This window comes from Rhinoderma darwinii, unplaced genomic scaffold (genome assembly GCF_050947455.1).
Source record: "Rhinoderma darwinii isolate aRhiDar2 unplaced genomic scaffold, aRhiDar2.hap1 Scaffold_3923, whole genome shotgun sequence".
Classification (NCBI taxonomy): Eukaryota; Metazoa; Chordata; class Amphibia; order Anura; family Rhinodermatidae; genus Rhinoderma; species Rhinoderma darwinii.
Window position 1 is genome coordinate 52,812 of NW_027463543.1, and position 20,719 is coordinate 73,530.

Sequence of the window (20,719 nt, forward strand, 5' to 3'; positions counted from 1 at the left end):
GGACTCGTTCAGACAGGCCTGGTAATACCTCTGCGCCTTGTGCTCGGCGACGCTGCTGTAGTTCATGGTGGAGTTCTCTGGAGTAACAAAAACAAAGGCCATTCATCATCCGCTCCAGTGTTACAGGTCAGTACCGCCCGGCGCCCCCCGGAGGCCGGATCACAGCACAACCTCCACGGAGCCGCCGGAGATCACACTTATTACGTGGATAAGGTTTTTCTAGTCCAGGAGAAGATCAAAAGATAAAACAACGTTAACGAGGAATCGCAAGAAAAACGTAAACACAAAGCCAAGAACGGCGCCGGATATTACGTTATATAGGCAGCCGGAATAATGAGGGGGAGGGGGACCTGCAAACCAAAGCCCTGGAGGAGGCCGGGAAACTAATGTACGATCCAGATACAAGGAGATAATTCTCGCGGCTCCTCCGTGGGGGGGGGGGGGGGGTGGTCAGTGGATGGCGGAATCTAGAGAACACGAACCCGCGGGGCAGAGTCAAACTCCTGAAACGGGAGACGCGCAGAATCCAGAACCAGTCCCGCAGTCACTCCAGTGGCCCTCCAATCGGAGAGGGGACAACGGAGGAGCGCGGCACCAAGCAGGCCGGTCCAACACCCCAAACCGGAGCAGAATCCCTCTAAGTCAGGGAGCGGAGGATGCAGAAAGGGAAGAGGGGGATCCCCAGTGATAAGGGAAAAGCCGTAGCTCTGGAGATAGTTGTCTGACGGCCAAACAGTCGGAGAAACCGGATACTGAGTGGACGACCGTGGGATCTGAAGATCGTGCCACAGCCAGGAGCCATCTCACCGTTTCAGGAGGTCACGGGGCCTACAAGTTTCCACTGTGGGAGGTTCAGGTATATAAAAAGTGTCCTCAATAAGGAGAGTCATGAAGCGCTAATACCCAAAAATACAAGTCTGAGAGTCTCGGTGAGGGGGGAGGGCGAGGCTGACCCCTTACCTGCCTCCATAACCTCGCCCCCCAATCATCATCTCCGGGGTCTTATTCTGCAGGGGACTGAGCCGACATCCGCAGGACACCCACGTCCCGGCTCAGTCTACTCCACTCTGCGCAGAGGTCTCGACCCAGACGGTACAAGATTCCAACCGGTGGGCCAGAGAATTCAGGTCTATTTCAGAAGTCAGGACGCCCGCAGGACGGGAGCGCGGGAACAGTGAACCCTGCAGAGAAGGAGTTTAGGTATCAGGACCCCCGAGACGCCGCTGGACGGGGGAGCAGTCAGTGATCTGGACATCTCAGGGTGATCGTGCTGTCAGAGGAGCGCTCCGCACAGGCAGGGAGAGCAGCGGCGGGATAAGGGGCTTATCTTTACCGGGCCAGTTGTGACCCGCAGAGCTGAAAACTAAAACCCCATCCAGGCACGGGAAGTCGGACCCCGCTGATCGCAGGGATTTTTCTTAACACTAATGTATTTTTTCACAAATTTTAGGCACCGCCGAAACGAGCAGAGCTCAAGAAAACCGCATCAACCGATCATGTACGCAAGTCACGCCCGCCATAAAACGGAGGAATAAAGACAAACATTTTAAGGGGAAACGCAGATAAAGCCGGAAACCCGGTGGGGCTCGAGAATGAAGGAGCGATTCCTCTGCGTCAGGTCGTCGTCGTATCTGTGACCCAGTAGTGACCAGAGATTGTGATTTCACCACCACCCCCATCATCCTCCACGAGACGAGCACAACCGGTATCTGCATTCCAGCTCCTGACCATCAGTCCCGGGGGCCCCGTGGGTCAATATAAAGGCCGTGGCCCCAGCAAATCCATCTGGCACCGATTACAGCCTCTGACTTCTAGAATAGTTCAGCCGCCTTGATCCCCCTCCCCCCCCTAACACCACATGAGCCGAGTCCCACACGTTCCGCTCATTCCAGACCCATCCAAGAACCTAAAGCAGATGAGCGGAGGCCCCGCAGACCGAAACTAGACTCCGGGGGCCAGGGAGAGTTATCAGGGGGACATCGCTCATCTCAAGGAAATACTCCCATCATCCTCTAAAACATGGGTGATCTGAATGGTTACAACTGAAAAGCAAACGGGGGAACAAGGAATGTCACTCAGCTTTCCTGGAGTCCTGACAGACATCGGACTCGTACAGCGATCTGCTCGTATCTCCATGACAATGTGTTAAATCTGCCGTTCAGGGGTCTAGGAAAGCTGGGTGGCTGTTTGTAGCCATATTCCTAATTATCTGTTTCTAGGAAAGCTGGGTGACATCCGCATAGAAGGGGACGACTCGAGGACTTCTACTTATTGGCTATTTCTGGGGCGATGCCCCTTTAATTGCACCTCCCCCACACAGGCAATAATCCTATTTATTTATATTTGTAATCGGAGAGGATTATAATCTGGCGCTGCCCCCCCCCTCTGTCAGGTGACCAACGTGGGCACCCTCGTACCCCAGGACAGATGACAATGACCAGGGCAGCGGTCATAGTTCTGGATTTGGGGCGGCCGGACCCCCGGACTGTTCTGTGTAAACACCACTTATCTGCAGTGTGGACACAGGACGAGGGGCCGGGGCGGGGGAGGGGATCTTGGCTCCGGCTCTGAAGGCCTCAGGTCTGTGCCGTGGAGATAAGAGCCGCAGCCGTGAGAACGAGATCCTCACTGAGGGCGCCGGACGCCATCTCATATTAGCCTAAGAAAAGCTTCTTATACACACCACTTACTGAACCTCTGCTGACTGGCAGTGAATGGAAACACTTACATCCACGGGCTAAAGAACCCACACACCAGTGTAAACTATTCACTGAGCAAAACATTCTGAGCGGCTGGCGGAAAGAACGTTCACATTCACTGACAGCAAGCAGAAACCCTGAAAATGGTGAAGAACTGGAACACAGTATTGGAAAGGTGGGGAACATTTCATGGACAGTGGCTCTTTAAGCCTTTCTCTGCCAGGGATTTTCAGACATTCTGCAACTCTGGTAGCAGGAAAAGTGTCACTAATAAAACCTAAAGCATAAAAAACAACATCAAGGCCGGGATCACATCAGCGCCACCCGGAAACTATAGAGGAGTATATACATTATATATCCTGTGCTGATCCGGAGTTACATCCTGTATTATACTCCAGAGCTGCACTCACTATTCTGCTGGTGGAGTCACTGTGTACATACATTACTTATCCTGTACTGATCCGGAGTTACATCCTGTATTATACTCCAGAGCTGCACTCACTATTCTGCTGGTGAGTCACTGTGTACATACATTACATTACTTATCCTGTACTGATCCTGAGTTACATTCTGTATTATACTCCAGAGCTGCACTCACTATTCTGCTGGTGGAGTCACTGTGTACATACATTACTTATCCTGTACTGATCCTGAGTTATATCCTGTATTATACTCCAGAGCTGCACTCACTATTCTGATGGTGGAGTCACTGTGTACATACATTACATTACTTATCCTGTACTGATCCTGAGTTACATCCTGTATTATACTCCAGAGCTGCACTCACTATTCTGCTGGTGGAGTCACTGTGTACATACATTACATTACTTATCCTGTACTGATCCCGAGTTACATCCTGTATTATACTCCAGAGCTGCACTCACTATTCTGCTGGTGGAGTCACTGTGTACATACATTACATTACTTATCCTGTACTGATCCGGAGTTACATCCTGTATTATACTCCAGAGCTGCACTCACTATTCTGCTGGTGAGTCACTGTGTACATACATTACTTATCCTGTACTGATCCTGAGTTATATCCTGTATTATACTCCAGAGCTGCACTCACTATTCTGCTGGTGGAGTCACTGTGTACATACATTACATTACTTATCCTGTACTGATCCTGAGTTATATCCTGTATTATACTCCAGAGCTGCAGTCACTATTCTGCTGGTGGAGTCACTGTGTACATACATTACATTACTTATCCTGTACTGATCCTGAGTTACAACCTGTATTATACTCCAGAGCTGCACTCACTATTCTGCTGGTGGAGTCACTGTGTACATACATTACATTACTTATCCTGTACTGATCCTGAGTTACATCCTGTATTATACCCCAGAGCTGCACTCACTATTCTGCTGGTGGAGTCACTGTGTACATACATTACATTACTTATCCTGTACTGATCCTGAGTTACAACCTGTATTATACTCCAGAGCTGCACTCACTATTCTGCTGGTGGAGTCACTGTGTACATACATTACATTACTTATCCTGTGCTGATCCTGAGTTACATCCTGTATTATACTCCAGAGCTGCACTCACTATTCTGCTGGTGGAGTCACTGTGTACATACATTACTTATCCTGCACTGATCCTGAGTTACATCCTGTATTATACTCCACCAGCAGAATAGTGAGTGCAGCTCTGGAGTCACTGTGTACATTACATTACTTATCCTGTACTGATCCTGAGTTATATCCTGTATTATACTCCAGAGCTGCACTCACTATTCTGCTGGTGAGTCACTGTGTACATACATTACTTATCCTGTACTGATCCTGAGTTATATCCTGTATTATACTCCAGAGCTGCAGTCACTATTCTGCTGGTGGAGTCACTGTGTACATACATTACATTACTTATCCTGTACTGATCCTGAGTTACAACCTGTATTATACTCCAGAGCTGCACTCACTATTCTGCTGGTGGAGTCACTGTGTACATACATTACATTACTTATCCTGTACTGATCCTGAGTTACATCCTGTATTATACTCCAGAGCTGCACTCACTATTCTGCTGGTGGAGTCACTGTGTACATACATTACATTACTTATCCTGTACTGATCCTGAGTTACATCCTGTATTATACCCCAGAGCTGCACTCACTATTCTACTGGTGGAGTCACTGTGTACATACATTACATTTCCTGTACTGATCCGGAGTTATATCCTGTATTATACTCCAGAGCTGCACTCACTATTCTGCTGGAGGAGTCACTGTATACATACATTACATTACTTATCCTGTGCTGATCCTGAGTTACATCCTGTATTATACTCCAGAGCTGCACTCACTATTCTGCTGGTGGAGTCACTGTGTACATACATTACTTATCCTGCACTGATCCTGAGTTACATCCTGTATTATACTCCACCAGCAGAATAGTGAGTGCAGCTCTGGAGTCACTGTGTACATACATTATTATCCTGTACTGATTCTGTATTATACTCCAGAGCTGCACTCACTATTCTGCTGGTGGAGTACACTGTGTATATACATTACTTACCCTGTACAGATCCTGAGTTATATCCAGTACTATACCCCAGAGCTGCACTCACTATTCTGCTGGTGGAGTCACTGTGTACATACATTACATTACTTATCCTGTACTGATCCTGAGTTATATCCTGTATTATACCCCAGAGCTGCACTCACTATTCTGCTGGTGGAGTCACTGTGTACATACATTACTTCTCCTGTACTGATCCTGAGTTACATCCTGTATTATACTCCAGAGCTGCACTCACTATTCTGCTGGTGGAGTCACTGTGTACATACATTACATTACTGATCCTGTACTGATCCTGAGTTACATCCTGTATTATACTCCAGAGCTGCACTCACTATTCTGCTGGTGGAGTCACTGTGTACATACATTACATTACTTATCCTGTACTGATCCGGAGTTACATCCTGTATTATACTCCAGAGCTGCACTCACTATTCTTCTGGTTGTTACTAGATGTCTGAATTACCATTTCCAGTAACTACAGTGCTTGGTGTGAATGGGACACTGCAAATCAGAACAAGCTCCACGCAGACACTGAAATAAAAATCGGGAATGTTAGGAGATTTCAGCTCTGAAGTATAAGGCGGAGTTCACAGCTTTTGTTTTTCCCGGGCAGAATAGTTCTTTTCCAGCAAAACAATGGAACCCACGTAAGTCAAGGGTGTGCCAATGTGCAGCAGCCGGACAGGGGCCTATGGACATGTTTAATGTAAAGGTTGGGAGCAGAGTGGTAACAAGGCCTTAGTGACACATTGTTACGCACAGGTCAGCTCTGCAGTATGCGGTGACTGTCACATACTTCCACACATTACACACTAACAAAGCAGCAGCTCAGGGGTTAACTTGACTCGCTCATCATCTGGTTAACACCGGGGAGTTACGGAATTAGCGCCACGCGGTCCCGGCGTCATCATGGAAACCACATGGGATGACAGCGCAGGGTGGGGGCACCTACTACACCACACAGTACAGTTCCATTACTTCCCTGTAATACCTCAGTACAGTCCCATCACTTCCCTGTAATACCTCAGTACAGTTCCATTACTTCCCTGTAATACCTCAGTACAGTCCCATTACATCCCTGTAATACCTCAGTACAGTCCCATTACTTCCCTGTAATACCTCAGTACAGTCCCATTACTTCCCTGTAATACCTCAGTACAGTCCCATTACATCCCTGTAATACCTCAGTACAGTCCCATTACTTCCCTGTAATACCTCAGTACAGTCCCATTACTTCCCTGTAATACCTCAGTACAGTCCCATTACTTCCCTGTAATACCTCAGTACAGTCCCATTACTTCCCTGTAATACCTCAGTACAGTCCCATTACTTCTCTTCCCTGTAATACCTCAGTACAGTCCCATTACTTCCCTGTAATACCTCAGTACAGTTCCATTACTTCCCGGTAATACCTCAGTACAGTCCCTTTAGGAGGATATTTGGGGGTTCGGGCGGCGCTCACCCAGCAGATGCTTCATCACGGCCTGGTTGTGCTCCCACAGCTCGTTGAAGGTGCCCCAGCGGGAGTGACCATCAGGGACCGGATTGGCCTTGATCCATCCCCCGCAGGAATAGCTGTAGAAGTCCTGGCAGGGGTCCACGGAGCGGTCCAGGGAGCGCAGGATGGCGCTGGTCACCGAGATGCAGGACTCCGACAGACAGGTGCGATCATCTGCAGCACAGACAAGACATCAGAGGTGACGCCACAGTCAGCCCCCCCCCACCAGTCACCCCCTTATAGTCCGGGGGTCTCCCCTGCCATCCCCGCTGCTAGAAAAGGAGTGGTCCGTTACGGCTTGTGGGGGAGGGGATTGTTACAGTAATGGCCGCCACGAAGAGCGCAGGTTTCGGTTATTACATGTTACCAGACGCCATCACTGCGCCGCACCCCTCCCCCTTCTCTATAGGAAGCCGTCCAGTGCAGCGGGGGTGAGCACGTTACTGGCTGCTGTGGCCCCTGTGCTAGGAACGGGCGAGGGCCCCGACCTGCTCCATGTAAACTGACACCAGGGATTGTGGGAATTCTCTTTAAAGGGCCGGTGTCCAGTCTCTTGTATCTAAAGAGTCAGCGCTGTATACTGGAGAGTCCTGCAAATTTCTAATCAAGTGTCAATTCCTCACCAAGATCTCTGCTTGCTGTCAGAAAGTGTGAACAGTCTTTATATCTAGAGGTTAAAAATCCATCCTGACCTAATGTCTCACAGCTGAGGGTTTGTTACAATGTTTTGGGTCAGGATGGATTTTCAGCCTCTGGATAAAACACAGAATGTTAGCATTTACTGACAGCAAACGGAGATCTTGAAAAGCGGAACAGAATCAGAGTATTAGAAAGCGGCAGAACATTTCGCTTCACGTTGATGACGCTTCTTACATGGGACTGACGAGCGCCATAAACACAACTCTGTGGTCATTTGTCGCTATGGTAACACGTTCACTTACTGTTCCGGTACTGGATCACCAGGGAGAGCAGGCACGCCAGCAGTCCGACCGCGAGGACCGCGACCAGCACCAGCATCCGCTTCTCTACGTGCGTCCGGTCCGTCCAGCAGCTGCTGCGGTGTCGTCCTCCTCGCAGACTCACCTGTGGACGACAAGAGGTTAACAGGACGTGCGGCGCCGAGAACAGCGACCAAAGAAGAGGCCGCCAAATTACAGGAACCGAAAACACCAGATATTAACCACCTCTCTGTCGGGCGTTCTCTTTATGGGACCCCCCCCCCCCCTCCCCCGTGCACAGAACTTCCCCTTACTTGGATAACGGATAAGGACGACCTGGAGACGATCCAGACAAGAGGCGCTCAGTGCCCCGGAAAAGAGAACCTCCAGAGACATGTGACTGATATCAGCCGCTCCTCTTATAACACTCCAGCACTATTATATCCTCCAGAGACATTACATCATATGTGACTGATATCAGCCGCTCCTCTTATATCACTCCAGTACTATTATATCCTCCAGAGACATTACATCATATGTGTGACTGATATCAGCCGCTCCTCTTATATCACTCCAGCACTATTATATCCTCCAGAGACATTACATCATATGTGACTGATATCAGCCGCTCCTCTTATATCACTCCAGTACTATTATATCCTCCAGAGACATTACATCATATGTGTGACTGATATCAGCCGCTCCTCTTATATCACTCCAGCACTATTATATCCTCCAGAGACATTACATCATATGTGTGACTGATATCAGCCGCTCCTCTTATATCACTCCAGCACTATTATATCCTCCAGAGACATTACATCATATGTGTGACTGATATCAGCCGCTCCTCTTATATCACTCCAGCACTATTATATCCTCCAGAGACATTACATCATATGTGACTGATATCAGCCGCTCCTCTTATATCACTCCAGTACTATTATATCCTCCAGAGACATTACATCATATGTGTGACTGATATCAGCCGCTCCTCTTATATCACCCCAGCACTATTATATCCTCCAGAGACATTACATCATATGTGTGACTGATATCAGCCGCTCCTCTTATATCACTCCAGCACTATTATATCCTCCAGAGACATTACATCATATGTGTGACTGATATCAGCCGCTCCTCTTATATCACTCCAGCACTATTATATCCTCCAGAGACATTACATCATATGTGACTGATATCAGCCGCTCCTCTTATATCACTCCAGTACTATTATATCCTCCAGAGACATTACATCATATGTGACTGATATCAGCCGCTCCTCTTATATCACTCCAGCACTATTATATCCTCCAGAGACATTACATCATATGTGACTGATATCAGCCGCTCCTCTTATAACATTCCAGCACTATTATATCCTCCAGAGACATTACATCATATATGTGACTGATATCAGCCGCTCCTCTTATATCACTCCAGTACTATTATATCCTCCAGAGACATTACATCATATGTGACTGATATCAGCCGCTCCTCTTATATCACTCCAGCACTATTATATCCTCCAGAGACATTACATCATATATGTGACTGATATCAGCCGCTCCTCTTATATCACTCCAGTACTATTATATCCTCCAGACATTACATCATATATGTGACTGATATCAGCCGCTCCTCTTATATCACTCCAGCACTATTATATCCTCCAGAGACATTACATCATATATGTGACTGATATCAGCCGCTCCTCTTATAACACTCCAGTACTATTATATCCTCCAGAGACATTACATCATATGTGACTGATATCAGCCGCTCCTCTTATATCACTCCAGTACTATTATATCCTCCAGAGACATTACATCATATATGTGACTGATATCAGCCGCTCCTCTTATATCACTCCAGTACTATTATATCCTCCAGAGACATTACATCATATATGTGACTGATATCAGCCGCTCCTCTTATATCACTCCAGTACTATTATATCCTCCAGAGACATTACATCATATGTGACTGATATCAGCCGCTCCTCTTATATCACTCCAGTACTATTATATCCTCCAGAGACATTACATCATATATGTGACTGATATCAGCCGCTCCTCTTATATCACTCCAGTACTATTATATCCTCCAGAGACATTACATCATATGTGTGACTGATATCAGCCGCTCCTCTTATATCACTGCTGTACTATTATATCCTCCAGACATTACATCATATGTGACTGATATCAGCCGCTCCTCTTATATCACTCCAGTACTATTATATCCTCCAGAGACATTACATCATATGTGTGACTGATATCAGCCGCTCCTCTTATATCACTCCAGCACTATTATATCCTCCAGAGACATTACATCATATGTGTGACTGATATCAGCCGCTCCTCTTATATCACTCCAGCACTATTATATCCTCCAGACATTACATCATATGTGTGACTGATATCAGCCGCTCCTCTTATATCACTCCAGCACTATTATATCCTCCAGAGACATTACATCATATGTGTGACTGATATCAGCCGCTCCTCTTATATCACTCCAGCACTATTATATCCTCCAGAGACATTACATCATATGTGTGACTGATATCAGCCGCTCCTCTTATAACACTCCAGTACTATTATATCCTCCAGAGACATTACATCATATGTGACTGATATCAGCCGCTCCTCTTATATCACTCCAGCACTATTATATCCTCCAGAGACATTACATCATATGTGTGACTGATATCAGCCGCTCCTCTTATAACACTCCAGCACTATTATATCCTCCAGAGATATTACATCATATGTGACTGATATCAGCCGCTCCTCTTATATCACTCCAGCACTATTATATCCTCCAGAGACATTACATCATATGTGTGACTGATATCAGCCGCTCCTCTTATATCACTCCAGCACTATTATATCCTCCAGAGACATTACATCATATGTGTGACTGATATCAGCCGCTCCTCTTATATCACTCCAGCACTATTATATCCTCCAGACATTACATCATATGTGTGACTGATATCAGCCGCTCCTCTTATATCACTCCAGCACTATTATATCCTCCAGAGACATTACATCATATGTGTGACTGATATCAGCCGCTCCTCTTATATCACTCCAGTACTATTATATCCTCCAGAGACATTACATCATATGTGACTGATATCAGCCGCTCCTCTTATATCACTCCAGCACTATTATATCCTCCAGAGACATTACATCATATGTGTGACTGATATCAGCCGCTCCTCTTATAACACTCCAGTACTATTATATCCTCCAGAGACATTACATCATATGTGACTGATATCAGCCGCTCCTCTTATATCACTCCAGCACTATTATATCCTCCAGAGACATTACATCATATGTGTGACTGATATCAGCCGCTCCTCTTATATCACTCCAGTACTATTATATCCTCCAGAGACATTACATCATATGTGACTGATATCAGCCGCTCCTCTTATAACACTCCAGCACTATTATATCCTCCAGAGACATTACATCATATGTGTGACTGATATCAGCCGCTCCTCTTATATCACTCCAGCACTATTATATCCTCCAGACATTACATCATATGTGTGACTGATATCAGCCGCTCCTCTTATATCACTCCAGTACTATTATATCCTCCAGAGACATTACATCATGTGTGACTGATATCAGCCGCTCCTCTTATATCACTCCAGCACTATTATATCCTCCAGAGACATTACATCATATGTGACTGATATCAGCCGCTCCTCTTATAACACTCCAGTACTATTATATCCTCCAGAGACATTACATCATATATGTGACTGATATCAGCCGCTCCTCTTATATCACTCCAGCACTATTATATCCTCCAGAGACATTACATCATATGTGACTGATATCAGCCGCTCCTCTTATATCACTCCAGCACTATTATATCCTCCAGAGACATTACATCATATGTGTGACTGATATCATCCGCTCCTCTTATATCACTCCAGTACTATTATATCCTCCAGAGACATTACATCATATGTGACTGATATCAGCCGCTCCTCTTATATCACTCCAGTACTATTATATCCTCCAGAGACATTACATCATATATGTGACTGATATCAGCCGCTGCTCTTATATCACTCCAGTACTATTATATCCTCCAGAGACATTACATCATATGTGTGACTGATATCAGCCGCTCCTCTTATATCACTCCAGTACTATTATATCCTCCAGACATTACATCATATGTGACTGATATCAGCCGCTCCTCTTATATCACTCCAGTACTATTATATCCTCCAGACATTACATCATATGTGACTGATATCAGCCGCTCCTCTTATATCACTCCAGTACTATTATATCCTCCAGAGACATTACATCATATGTGACTGATATCAGCCGCTCCTCTTATATCACTCCAGTACTATTATATCCTCCAGAGACTTTACATCATATGTGTGACTGATATCAGCCGCTCCTCTTATATCACTCCAGCACTATTATATCCTCCAGAGACATTACATCATATGTGTGACTGATATCAGCCGCTCCTCTTATATCACTCCAGTACTATTATATCCTCCAGAGACATTACATCATATGTGTGACTGATATCAGCCGCTCCTCTTATATCACTCCAGTACTATTATATCCTCCAGAGACATTACATCATATGTGACTGATATCAGCCGCTCCTCTTATATCACTCCAGTACTATTATATCCTCCAGAGACATTACATCATATGTGTGACTGATATCAGCCGCTCCTCTTATATCACTCCTGTACTATTATATCCTCCAGAGACATTACATCATATATGTGACTGATATCAGCCGCTCCTCTTATATCACTCCTGTACTATTATATCCTCCAGAGACATTACATCATATGTGTGACTGATATCAGCCGCTCCTCTTATAATGCTCCAGTACTATTATATCCTCCAGAGACATTACATCATATGTGTGACTGATATCAGCCGCTCCTCTTATATCACTCCAGCACTATTATATCCTCCAGAGACATTACATCATATGTGTGACTGATATCAGCCGCTCCTCTTATATCACTCCAGCACTATTATATCCTCCAGAGACATTACATCATATATGTGACTGATATCAGCCGCTGCTCTTATATCACTCCAGTACTATTATATCCTCCAGACATTACATCATATGTGACTGATATCAGCCGCTCCTCCTATAACACTCCAGTACTATATTATATCCTCCAGAGACATTACATCATATGTGACTGATATCAGCCGCTCCTCTTATATCACTCCAGCACTATTATATCCTCCAGAGACATTACATCATATGTGTGACTGATATCAGCCGCTCCTCTTATATCACTCCAGCACTATTATATCCTCCAGACATTACATCATATGTGACTGATATCAGCCGCTCCTCTTATATCACCCCAGCACTATTATATCCTCCAGAGACATTACATCATATGTGACTGATATCAGCCGCTCCTCTTATAACACTCCAGCACTATTATATCCTCCAGAGACATTACATCATATGTGACTGATATCAGCCGCTCCTCTTATATCACTCCAGTACTATTATATCCTCCAGAGACATTACATCATATGTGACTGATATCAGCCGCTCCTCTTATATCACTCCAGTACTATTATATCCTCCAGACATTACATCATATGTGACTGATATCAGCCGCTCCTCTTATATCACTCCAGTACTATTATATCCTCCAGAGACATTACATCATATGTGTGACTGATATCAGCCGCTCCTCTTATATCACTCCAGTACTATTATATCCTCCAGAGACATTACATCATATGTGTGACTGATATCAGCCGCTCCTCTTATATCACTCCAGCACTATTATATCCTCCAGAGACATTACATCATATGTGTGACTGATATCAGCCGCTCCTCTTATAACACTCCAGCACTATTATATCCTCCAGAGACATTACATCATATGTGACTGATATCAGCCGCTCCTCTTATATCACTCCAGTACTATTATATCCTCCAGAGACATTACATCATATGTGACTGATATCAGCCGCTCCTCTTATATCACTCCAGTACTATTATATCCTCCAGACATTACATCATATGTGACTGATATCAGCCGCTCCTCTTATATCACTCCAGTACTATTATATCCTCCAGAGACATTACATCATATGTGTGACTGATATCAGCCGCTCCTCTTATATCTCTCCAGCACTATTATATCCTCCAGAGACATTACATCATATATGTGACTGATATCAGCCGCTCCTCTTATATCACTCCAGTACTATTATATCCTCCAGAGACATTACATCATATGTGTGACTGATATCAGCCGCTCCTCTTATAACACTCCAGCACTATTATATCCTCCAGAGACATTACATCATGTGACTGATATCAGCCGCTCCTCTTATATCACTCCAGTACTATTATATCCTCCAGAGACATTACATCATATGTGACTGATATCAGCCGCTCCTCTTATATCACTCCAGTACTATTATATCCTCCAGAGACATTACATCATATGTGACTGATATCAGCCGCTCCTCTTATATCACTCCAGCACTATTATATCCTCCAGAGACATTACATCATATGTGTGACTGATATCAGCCGCTCCTCTTATAACACTCCAGCACTATTATATCCTCCAGAGACATTACATCATATGTGACTGATATCAGCCGCTCCTCTTATATCACTCCAGTACTATTATATCCTCCAGAGACATTACATCATATGTGACTGATATCAGCCGCTCCTCTTATATCACTCCAGTACTATTATATCCTCCAGAGACATTACATCATATGTGACTGATATCAGCCGCTCCTCTTATATCACTCCAGCACTATTATATCCCCCAGAGACATTACATCATATGTGACTGATATCAGCCGCTCCTCTTATATCACTCCAGCACTATTATATCCTCCAGAGACATTACATCATATGTGTGACTGATATCAGCCGCTCCTCTTATATCACTCCAGTACTATTATATCCTCCAGAGACATTACATCATATGTGACTGATATCAGCCGCTCCTCTTATATCACTCCAGCACTATTATATCCTCCAGAGACATTACATCATATGTGTGACTGATATCAGCCGCTCCTCTTATATCACTCCAGCACTATTATATCCTCCAGAGACATTACATCATATGTGTGACTGATATCAGCCGCTCCTCTTATATCACTCCAGTACTATTATATCATCCAGAGACATTACATCATATGTGACTGATATCAGCCGCTCCTCTTATATCACTCCAGTACTATTATATCCTCCAGAGACATTACATCATATGTGTGACTGATATCAGCCGCTCCTCTTATATCACTCCAGTACTATTATATCCTCCAGAGACATTACATCATATGTGTGACTGATATCAGCAGCTCCTCTTATATCACTCCAGCACTATTATATCCTCCAGAGACATTACATCATATGTGTGACTGATATCAGCCGCTCCTCTTATATCACTCCAGTACTATTATATCCTCCAGAGACATTACATCATATGTGTGACTGATATCAGCAGCTCCTCTTATATCACTCCAGCACTATTATATCCTCCAGAGACATTACATCATATGTGTGACTGATATCAGCCGCTCCTCTTATAACACTCCAGCACTATTATATCCTCCAGAGACATTACATCATATATGTGACTGATATCAGCCGCTCCTCTTATATCACTCCAGTACTATTATATCCTCCAGAGACATTACATCATATGTGACTGATATCAGCCGCTCCTCTTATAACACTCCAGCACTATTATATCCTCCAGAGACATTACATCATATGTGACTGATATCAGCCGCTCCTCTTATATCACTCCAGTACTATTATATCCTCCAGAGACATTACATCATATGTGTGACTGATATCAGCCGCTCCTCTTATATCACTCCAGTACTATTATATCCTCCAGACATTACATCATATGTGTGACTGATATCAGCCGCTCCTCTTATATCACTCCAGCACTATTATATCCTCCAGAGACATTACATCATATATGTGACTGATATCAGCCGCTCCTCTTATATCCCTCCAGTACTATTATATCCTCCAGAGACATTACATCATATGTGACTGATATCAGCCGCTCCTCTTATAACACTCCAGTACTATTATATCCTCCAGAGACATTACATTATATGTGTGACTGATATCAGCCGCTCCTCTTATATCACTCCAGTACTATTATATCCTCCAGAGACATTACATCATATGTGACTGATATCAGCCGCTCCTCTTATATCACTCCAGCACTATTATATCCTCCAGAGACATTACATCATATGTGACTGATATCAGCCGCTCCTCTTATATCACTCCAGCACTATTATATCCTCCAGAGACATTACATCATATGTGTGACTGATATCAGCCGCTCCTCTTATATCACTCCAGTACTATTATATCCTCCAGAGACATTACATCATATGTGACTGATATCAGCCGCTCCTCTTATAACACTCCAGTACTATTATATCCTCCAGACATTACATCATATGTGTGACTGATATCAGCCGCTCCTCTTATATCACTCCAGTACTATTATATCCTCCAGAGACATTACATCATATGTGTGACTGATATCAGCCACTCCTCTTATATCACTCCAGCACTATTATATCCTCCAGAGACATTACATCATATGTGTGACTGATATCAGCCGCTCCTCTTATAACACTCCAGTACTATTATATCCTCCAGAGACATTACATCATATGTGACTGATATCAGCCGCTCCTCTTATAACACTCCAGTACTATTATATCCTCCAGAGACATTACATTATATGTGTGACTGATATCAGCCGCTCCTCTTATATCACTCCAGTACTATTATATCCTCCAGAGACATTACATCATATGTGACTGATATCAGCCGCTCCTCTTATATCACTCCAGCACTATTATATCCTCCAGAGACATTACATCATATGTGACTGATATCAGCCGCTCCTCTTATATCACTCCAGCACTATTATATCCTCCAGAGACATTACATCATATGTGTGACTGATATCAGCCGCTCCTCTTATATCACTCCAGTACTATTATATCCTCCAGAGACATTACATCATATGTGACTGATATCAGCCGCTCCTCTTATAACACTCCAGTACTATTATATCCTCCAGACATTACATCATATGTGTGACTGATATCAGCCGCTCCTCTTATATCACTCCAGTACTATTATATCCTCCAGAGACATTACATCATATGTGTGACTGATATCAGCCACTCCTCTTATATCACTCCAGCACTATTATATCCTCCAGAGACATTACATCATATGTGACTGATATCAGCCGCTCCTCTTATAACACTCCAGTACTATTATATCCTCCAGAGACATTACATCATATGTGTGACTGATATCAGCCGCTCCTCTTATATCACTCCAGTACTATTATATCCTCCAGAGACATTACATCATGTGTGACTGATATCAGCCGCTCCTTAGACCACAGCTTATACTAGTGCTATGAGGGTGACTGGTCCTTTAATATGAGGACTGGGGTTAGTCCCGGTCCACCTGGCAGAGCAGGGGCAGCTCAGGTTTCCATTGTGTTTTTGGCCGGGCGACACATCCGGAATGTAAAACATCTCCACTCCCTGCTCAGATTAGTCGGTCTCTACAAGCTCCCGGCTCCCCACCCAGTCCCTGGTCTCTGGAGCTTACAATCTACACTCTTCTCCAAGCCTCATTTATCAACATCTGCCGCTGCTTCTGGAAGGAGAAAGCTCTGCTGTTGCACTGAGGTCTGCTCTCTAGGCGCGGAGAGGATATCACAGCAAGGGGCTGGAGCCACAGGAGGGGTACAAGCAGCCCACACACCAGACCAGGACCCCACAAAGTGCACCCCAAGATCTGCTCCATGACACCAACCCGGGGACAAGAGGCCACGGACCACGAATGTCCTGAGACAACACAGCGGGGGTAGGGAGACGAAGACCTAATTACATGAGCCCCCTGCAGTGACAGTATTTACCCCCCAGGAGGGGAGGGCATCAGCCACAGCGGCCACACTGGCAGGCATTAGATTGTAAGCTCTTCAGAGCGGAGCCTCCAGGTTGTAGAAGGATTAAACATCTCCCATTATGACTTATTGGTGGCCCCCCAACATGTACAGAGACCCCCATACCTGCGCTCCACTGGGGTACACCTCGCCCTCATGGATGGAATCCACCAGATCCTCCTCGTCCAGCGTCGCTCTCTTGTAGGACGACATCTGAAAGGTGAAAAGTACAACAGAATCTCTCAGCAGCTCCATGAACCGGACGACACCGACCAGATGCCGGGCACGAGGGGGCACCTAAACCCAGGACCCACCACCCCTCCCCACCCTCCTGCTGCCCCGGCCCCACATCTCCCAGGATCAAACCCCAAGTCAATACAAGAGGAGCCGCAGCTGACGGGACCACCCACACCAGGACTCCTTATGTAACGCTGCAGGGGCACGTGACGGCTACCAGGGGGCACATACTTTCTAGTCTCACCACCCGACCACCACGGCCATCTCTGCCCCCAGCCTGCGCACTATTATGTCGTTCTAGCTTCAACTCTGCCCCCCCCCCCCTCCTTCCTGCCATTATTAACTGCAGCCACTCACACATTGAGGGAGGGGAACAGCATTAACCCCCCCCCCCCCCCCCCCCCCGGGTGCCGAGGAGGAAACAAGGTCCAGACACGAGAAAACCTACAGACGTTTACCAGGAATACTACAAACCCCATCATTCACCGAAGTATAAACTCCATAATCAGCAGAGTCAGTGTACATACATGCCTCATCCTGTATTATACTCCAGAGCTGCACTCACTATTCTGCTGGTGGAGTCACTGTGTACATACATTACTTATCCTGTACTGATCCTGAGTTACATCCTGTATTATACTCCAGAGCTGCACTCACTATTCTGCTGGTGGAGTCACTGTGTACATACATTACATTACTTATCCTGTACTAATCCTGAGTTACAGCCTGTATTATACTCCAGAGCTGCACTCACTATTCTGCTGGTGGAGTCACTGTGTACATACATTACTTATCCTGTACTGATCCTGAGTTACAGCCTGTATTATACTCCAGAGCTGCACTCACTATTCTGCTGGTGGGGTCACTGTGTACATACATTACTTATCCTGTACTGATCCTGAGTTATATCCTGTATTATACTCCAGAGCTGCACTCACTATTCTGCCGGTGGAGTCACTGTGTACATACATTACATCACTTATCCTGTACTGATCCTGAGTTACATCCTGTATTATACTCCAGAGCTGCACTCACTATTCTGCCGGTGGAGTCACTGTGTACATACATTACATTACTTATCCTGTACTGATCCTGAGTTACATCCTGTATTATACTCCAGAGCTGCACTCACTATTCTGCTGGTGGAGTCACTGTGTACATACATTATATTACTTATCCTGTACTGATCCTGAGTTATATCCTGTATTATACTCCAGAGCTGCGCTCACTATTCTGCTGGTGGAGTCACTGTGTACATACATTACATTACTTATCCTGTACTGATCCTGAGTTACATCCTGTATTATACCCCAGAGCTGCACTCACTATTCTGCTGGTGGAGTCACTGTGTACATACATTACATTACTTATCCTGTACTGATCCTGAGTTACATCCTGTATTATACTCCAGAGCTGCACTCACTATTCTGCTGGTGGAGTCACTGTGTACATACATTACATTACTTATCCTGTACTGATCCCGAGTTATATCCTGTATTATACTCCAGAGCTGCACTCACTATTCTGCTGGTGGAGTCACTGTGTACATACATTACTTATCCTGTACTGATCCTGAGTTATATCCTGTATTATACTCCAGAGCTGCACTCCCTATTCTGCTGGTGGAGTCACTGTGTACATACATTACATTACTTATCCTGTACTGATCCTGAGTTATATCCTGTATTATACTCCAGAGCTGCACTCACTATTCTGCTGGTGGAGTCACTGTGTACATACATTACTTATCCTGTACTGATCCTGAGTTATATCCAGTATTATACTCCAGAGCTGCACTCACTATTCTGCTGGTGGAGTCAGTGTGTACATACATTACATTACTTATCCTGCACTGATCCTGAGTTATATCCTGTATTATACTCCAGAGCTGCACTCACTATTCTGCTGGTGGAGTCACTGTGTACATACATTACTTATCCTGTACTGATCCTGAGTTATATCCAGTATTATACTCCAGAGCTGCACTCACTATTCTGCTGGTGGAGTCAGTGTGTACATACATTACATTACTTATCCTGCACTGATCCTGAGTTATATCCTGTATTATACTCCAGAGCTGCACTCACTATTCTGCTGGTGGAGTCACTGTGTACATACATTACTTATCCTGTACTGATCCTGAGTTATATCCGGTATTATACTCCAGAGCTGCACTCACTATTCTGCTGGTGGAGTCACTGTGTACATACATTACTTATCCTGTACTGATCCTGAGTTATATCCTGTATTATACTCCAGAGCTGCACTCACTATTCTGCTGGTGGAGTCACTGTGTACATACATTACTTATCCTGTACTGATCCTGAGTTACAGCCTGTATTATACTCCAGAGCTGCACTCACTATTCTGCTGGTGGGGTCACTGTGTACATACATTACTTATCCTGTACTGATCCTGAGTTACAGCCTGTATTATACTCCAGAGCTGCACTCACTATTCTGCTGGTGGAGTCACTGTGTACATACATTACTTATCCTGTACTGATCCTGAGTTACAGCCTGTATTATACTCCAGAGCTGCACTCACTATTCTGCTGGTGGGGTCACTGTGTACATACATTACTTATCCTGTACTGATCCTGAGTTATATCCTGTATTATACTCCAGAGCTGCACTCACTATTCTGCCGGTGGAGTCACTGTGTACATACATTACATTACTTATCCTGTACTGATCCTGAGTTACAGCCTGTATTATACTCCAGAGCTGCACTCACTATTCTGCTGGTGGAGTCACTGTGTACATACATTACTTATC

The 20,719-nt window shown here is 44.9% G+C and overlaps 1 protein-coding gene across 1 annotated transcript in view; it reads right to left on the minus strand.

The window, feature by feature from the left end:
* The window catches only part of LOC142708461 (endothelin-converting enzyme 1-like), an 18,735-nt gene extending 472 nt beyond the window's left edge, over nucleotides 1-18,263 (minus strand). The window contains exons 1-5 of the mRNA XM_075848386.1: nucleotides 18,174-18,263; nucleotides 17,832-17,918; nucleotides 7,670-7,811; nucleotides 6,693-6,902; nucleotides 5-77 (exon numbers count right to left, since the gene is read on the minus strand). Of these exons, the coding sequence (XP_075704501.1) occupies nucleotides 5-77; nucleotides 6,693-6,902; nucleotides 7,670-7,811; nucleotides 17,832-17,918 (512 nt within the window). The 5' untranslated portion in view covers nucleotides 18,174-18,263. The remainder of the gene's footprint in view (nucleotides 1-4; nucleotides 78-6,692; nucleotides 6,903-7,669; nucleotides 7,812-17,831; nucleotides 17,919-18,173) is intronic.
* Between the last annotated feature and the right edge of the window lie 2,456 nt (nucleotides 18,264-20,719).